This window comes from Propithecus coquereli, unplaced genomic scaffold (assembly GCF_000956105.1).
Source record: "Propithecus coquereli isolate 6110/MARCELLA unplaced genomic scaffold, Pcoq_1.0 Scaffold27, whole genome shotgun sequence".
In the NCBI taxonomy this organism is placed as follows: domain Eukaryota; kingdom Metazoa; phylum Chordata; class Mammalia; order Primates; family Indriidae; genus Propithecus; species Propithecus coquereli.
The window spans coordinates 3,351,942-3,357,807 of record NW_012148285.1 but is presented as its reverse complement, the minus strand read 5'-3'; the positions used below and the strand labels follow the sequence as shown (position 1 = coordinate 3,357,807).

Below are 5,866 nucleotides of genomic sequence, written 5' to 3'. Positions count from 1 at the left end.
AGGGCAATAATGAAGTGAAAAGGTTGAGAAACCCTAACCTAGAGCCCACAAAGAGCATCAAATACACATGTTAGTGTTGTTATTTTTATTACTATTACAGATCTATAATCTCTTTTTTTATTTTTTATTTTTCTGAGGCAGGGTCTTGCTCTGTTGCCCAGGCTGGAGTGCAGTGGCAGCATCATAGCTCACTGCAGCCTCCATCTCCTGGAGTCAAGCAATCCTCCTGCCTCAGCCTCCCAAGCAGCTGGGACTCTAGGAGCCCATCACCACACCAGGCTTTTTTAATTTTTTGTGGAGATGGAGCCTCAGTATGACCCAGACTGGTCTCGAACTCCTGGCCTCAAGTAATCCTCCTGCCTCAGCCTCCCAAAGTTGTAATCTCTTAACTGAAGCCCTTGGAGCCAGATATGTTTCTGAATTCAGAGATTTTTGGATTTTAGAAAAATAATATGGTGCACATACACATAACAGTCCCAGCGAGGTTTGGGACAGCACTCAATAAGCCAACATTAGAATTTCTGCAGCGAAACAGATGTGCATCACACCGATGTGTGAGTGAAATAAATGGGGCCTCTAGGTCCTCACTGTCTGCTGCGGTTCGAATGTGTCCCCCAAAGATCACACTCTGGAAACTTAATCCCCAGTGCAACAGTGTTGAGAAGTGGGACCTTTAAGAGGTGATTAGGTCAGAGGGTAGATCAGGTTCCGGGACTGATGCCCTGATTGCAAAAGTGGACTCCTGGTAACCGCATGAGTTTAGCTCTTTCCCCTTCCTTCCCTGTCTCTCGCCCTTCCTCCATCGGATGACGAAGCATGAAGGCCCTCCCAGATCTTGGACTTCCCAGCCTCAGAACCATGAGCCAAATACATGTGTTTTCTTTATAAATTACTCTGTCTCGGGTATTCTGTTGTAGCAGCACAACACAGACTAAGACAGTGTCCAGTGCAGCCGCTACATGCGGCCACCATGCCCTTGAAATGTGGACAGTGTGCATCGAACCGTGCAGTGAGTGTAAAATACTCACCAATTTCAAAGACTTAGTATGAGAAAAATGGGAACTAATCATTTTTATATTGATGACATGGTGAAATGATCATATTTTAGATATATTGGGTCAAATAAAATAGATCGTTGAAATTAATTTCACCTTCTTATTGCTGCTTATCAGGATGTGGCTAGCGGAAATTTTTGGAGTACATTCATGGCTTGCCTTTGTAGTTCCAACTCTGTTTCTCTTGGCCGGTGCCTCTCTCAGGAAGCTTGCCTCAGCTCAAGGTAGGTGTGCCCTCAAATGAGTTTGTTCCAAATTTATTTAAAACAAACAAAATAACTTTGATTTTCAGGGCTTTTTCAGGATTTCTGAGTTGCAATTGCTATTGCAGATCAAAGATCGAGCCTTTGACCTGGAGAACCGGGGCCAAGAAGTGCAGGGTGGGCCCCTCTCCCCAGCCTGTGGCCAGTGGGCTCGCGCCCAGGACTGGCCTGAACGCCACCCCCTTGACGACAGCCCCCTGCAGCCGCCCTTCCGAGAGCCCTTTGCCCAGGCCACCCCAGGCTTCTGGGCAGTCCTGCCTGACCACTTGTCTGCAGGTCTGCTGGGGGAAGGCGGGAGGAGGAGGCGGGAGGAGGGTGTGCAGAGGCTGTCTAGCCCGGGCCACAGATCTTGGTGCTGAGCACGCAACCAGCCGCAAGCAGAGGCCAGCCATGGCCAGCCCGGAGCTGGTGCTCCTGCTCTTACTGACAGCACTGCCACCTCTGTGGCCCTCCTCACTGCCACGGCTGGACACTGCAGAGGGTAAGGCCACCATTGCAGGCCTGATCCTGTCTGCGCTGGAGAGAGCCACCTTCTTCCTAGAGGAGAGGCTGCCCGAAATCAACCTGGATGGCGTGGTGGGGTTCCGGGTGCTGGAAGGTGGGTGAGCCCCTGTTCCCCTGGACTGGCCCCTGCGAAAACCAGCCCTCTGCTTGGTCCCGTGCCCTGCTCTGCACATCTGGGAGCTGCAACCTTCTGGCCCCAGAATAGCCTGCTTTGGCTATGGGGAAAGAGGAGGCGGTGGGCTTGCTCTTCCTGGGGGTCTGGGGCCAGCCGGTCATCATTGAGCTTTTTAGAAGTAGAAAGGACTTAAAGCAACATGGGAACAGATTTGGAAATTATTATTTATGGGAAGGAAATGATCCGTTTGACAGCCCCCCACCCCACCCAGACATGCCACAAACAAGGGGTCAGGGAGCGTGCTGCTTTAAGGGGTACTTGTGGGAGGGCCCCTCCCCTTGCAGGAGAGCAGCTGCAGACAAGACTGGGGACCCTCGAGGTCAGGTTCCAGCCCCAGCTTCCTCTGCGTCCAGCCAAGCCACTGAAGGTTCTGTGAAAACAGCTGTTTGCTTATCTTTGAGAGACATAAGATCCCCGAGAAGGAGGCTGGAGGCAGGCCAAGGCAAACAGGGAGACACACACACACACACACACACACACACACACACACGTGCACACAGACGCGCACATAGACACACACACACCAGAGCTGCAGGGAGCCCCTCCTACAAACCACCCTGACCAAAGCGGCAGAGCCCTCAGGCTCGGTGTCAGCGTGGGCTCTGGCCTGGCGCCAGCTCCCAGGCCGGGACGTGGACATCTCCCCAACTCCACTCTCTGCTGCCAGCACAGTTCTCCACCCACCCAGGAGCAGGAGGAGCAGGAGGGCCCAGGACAACCTGCTCCCTCTTGGCCATGTGGCCTCCCCCGTGTCCCTTCCTCACCCATGGAGAACCCCAAGATCCTGCCCCTTCTGCCAGGCCAGGGCTAGGGCAAGGCAGGGGACACACCTAGGGGCCCGGCACTTAACTGCAGCACTGTCTAGTGACTGCTCTGCAAAGTAAGGACAATCATAATCTCACATTACGGGCCGGCTTCCCCTCCGGCACAGCAAGCACTGTGCCGAGGGACCACGGCACTTTTAGGGGCCCATGAAAATGTTTTATTTCTTTTAAAATAAGAAGAAAGAAATGAACTTTTAAATGGAAGAAAATGTTTTAAAATACAAATGTACTCGGCTTTATACCGTCAGAGCTGTACAATGTAATCTGTCATGTATCTTTCTAATAGAGGAAGGGGCCCATGAGGGCTGAGAAGCGGCCCTGCACGCAGACGTTGGGTGCTCCCCGGGCATCTGCCAAGCGGCTCAGAGGTGGGGAAACTGAGGCACAGAGTTCAGGGGCCTCCCAATGCCTCACAGCTAATGGGCGGTGGGTCTAGGGTTCAGATCCACCTGGCATACCAGCCCCCGGGGACCAAGTGGCGCTGCATTGACTCGTGTCCATCCTTGGTGCCACGCACAGCACCAGGTGTGCAGCAGGTGTTGAATAAGCGCTCATGAAACTGAGGGACAGAATCTCATCAGCAGCAGCCCCAGAGGTCTATGGCTCCTTACGGAGAGAGATGGGAGGGGCAGGTGGCTGCCACGGGGGCAGGAGCTTCCGGCCGCATGTGCCGTTCCCAGGAGGCTGCTGGATGCTGGCACACCCTGCGTACGTTGCATGGGGTACTTTGCTGCCTTCTCTCCACATCGCTGAGGCTACATTCATGATTGTTGTCCACTTTCTACCAATAAGGGGGTGAGGTTCTCTTAGCCATTACTGGGCAGCATTGACCGGCAATGTGGCCCCACATAACAGCCCCAGACCAGCTGCCCCTCCTCAGAGCCGCAGTGAGCCTGGCTTCCCCGCTGCTTGCATCCCCTCCACGGCTCCGCGCCTTCCCCTTGCGAGATCCATTGCTGCGTAGCTGATCTCCCAGGATCTTAGCTGCTTGGAACGGCGACAACAGCGAGCCGCCCCCAGAAGGGAGTGAAGGCAGCGCAGTCGGTCCAGAGCAGGGCTTCAGAGCCCGCCTGCCTGGGTTCGAATCCGGATCTCCCCGCACATCAGCCCTCCAGGTGGATGGGAGTGCCACCTGGGGTCACGTATGTCATCCCACCTGTAGGGCTCAGCACTTGTTAGCTGTTAGTGCTTCTGTCTGTGAAAGCATAGAGCGTCCTCGACTAAGGGCAGCGACTCCCTTGGCTGCCTCTTTCCAAACAACGAGCTCCAGGTGGGCAGGCTCTGGGTCCCGCTGGACTTTGTAGACCCGGAGCAGGCACAGGAGGAGACGCTTTGACATGCCCAGGCCCCTCCCTATGGGCACTCCCAAGCCTGTGCTTCTTCCCTGAAGGTTTGCGCGGGGAGGGAGCCAAGGGCGTGGGGGTCAGAGAGCCTGCAAGACACACGGACGGCATCCTCCTTAACCTAATCCACTCGCCCTCGCCTTTCTACCTGAGGGCAGCTACCCCACCTCCTCTCTTACCCCTCAGCCCTGCACTGATGCTAGCCCTCACGTCTCCCCGCTTTCTGGCTACTTCTTGTCCTCTCCCCCCATCACCATTCTCTCCCACCCCTACAAGGCCACTGCTAGCCCACAGTATCTTTGTGGGAATTAGAAAAAGGCACCCCCTTCTGCAAGTCACTTGACTGCCATCTGCTGGGAAATTGTCTTAGTACAGATATAAACCCATGATATGACTGTATCACCCTTTTCTGTAGTACACAACCAGCACAACTGTACACAGTGGCTCTCCACCCTGCAATCTGAATCCCTCCCTCATTTTTCCTCATGTATAGCAGACCCTAAGTCTCCTTAATTAACACTAGTGGCTGAACTTCACTAAGTGCTGACTTTGTACTATGGATAATACTAAATCCTCTCTACACATTAGCTCATTTAATCCTGACAACACCCCTCCAAGAAGTAAGGACTATTGTTATCCCCATTGTACAGATGGAGAAAGTGAGAAGGAGAGAAATGAAATGACTTTCTCTGGTTACACAAGAAGGATTTAGAGTCAGGCCCAACCTCCAGAAACCAAGTTCTTGGCTACCACCTTCCACCACCCTGACCCCCACACCTATCGCCCGGATCAGCCCCACAAAGGCCCAATTTCCAGTAAGCTCAGCAAATCCCTCCCCCCTGTGTGCGGGGAAGGCAGGGAGGCTCACAGGAAACATCATAACTTAGGATATTTTTTCCCACCCAAATGGCTTGTCAGATGGTGGAATGAACGAATTCTGCTCCCTCCCAGGGCAGCTAAGAAGCGTCCAGGCACAGTGGGCCCAGGACCCCCTGCTGCAGCCGCTGAGCCTGCGAGTGGGGACGTTGGCCGCGAAGCTGGAGTCGCTCCTCCAAAGATCCATCTTCTACCTGAAGCTGAGTGACCCCGAGTACCTGAGAGGTAACCACATGGGCGGGTCCCATTTCCAGGAACGTGTGGGCTCCTCCTGGTGCAAGGCAGGGTCAGGACAGTCTGTAACCTGCTTGTGACCAGTTGGCCGTGCAAGCCTCAGGTAGACCCTGGGGACATTCAGTCATCCTTGACTTCAGACTCAGATGACCCCCGCCTGTGCAGAGGGGGTGGGAAGTGGCAGCGTGCCTCCTCTCACGCCTTCAGCTCCCGTCCAAGCCTGGGGCCTTCATGCCAGACCAGAGTGGAGGGTCCAGCCTGGTCTGTTCCGGAGGGCGGACATCCAAGTGGCAGGCAGTTCAGCCTGTGCCCAGCAGACACTCATGTGTTGCTAGCACCTCTCTGTGCCTTAGAACGTGGGGAGCCTCGCTCCTCGCCAGCCTCCAGTGACCCAGCGAAGGTCCCATCCACTAAGCCTGGCCTGAGTTGTTCCTGGTGCGGGTCAGGGGACACTCATAAAACCGGCCCCCCTGTGCTGGTCCAACCCTGTGCAAACGGGTGAGTGGGGACACTGTCAGCCAGGCCACAATTTCCGGTCACACAATGGCCCAGCTGCAGGTGACCACACCCCAGCCCCTCCTGACACGGCTGG

The 5,866-nt window shown here is 54.8% G+C and overlaps 1 protein-coding gene across 1 annotated transcript in view; it reads left to right on the top strand.

Moving 5' to 3' along the window:
- Nucleotides 1–1,627: 1,627 nt before the first annotated feature.
- LOC105812972 (chromosome unknown open reading frame, human C16orf89) overlaps nucleotides 1,628–5,866 on the top strand; it is a gene marked incomplete at its 3' end in the record, with an annotated part of 19,005 nt that continues 14,766 nt past the window's right edge. The window contains 2 exon segments of the mRNA XM_012647535.1: nucleotides 1,628–1,916; nucleotides 5,116–5,265. Of these exon segments, the coding sequence (XP_012502989.1) occupies nucleotides 1,709–1,916; nucleotides 5,116–5,265 (358 nt within the window).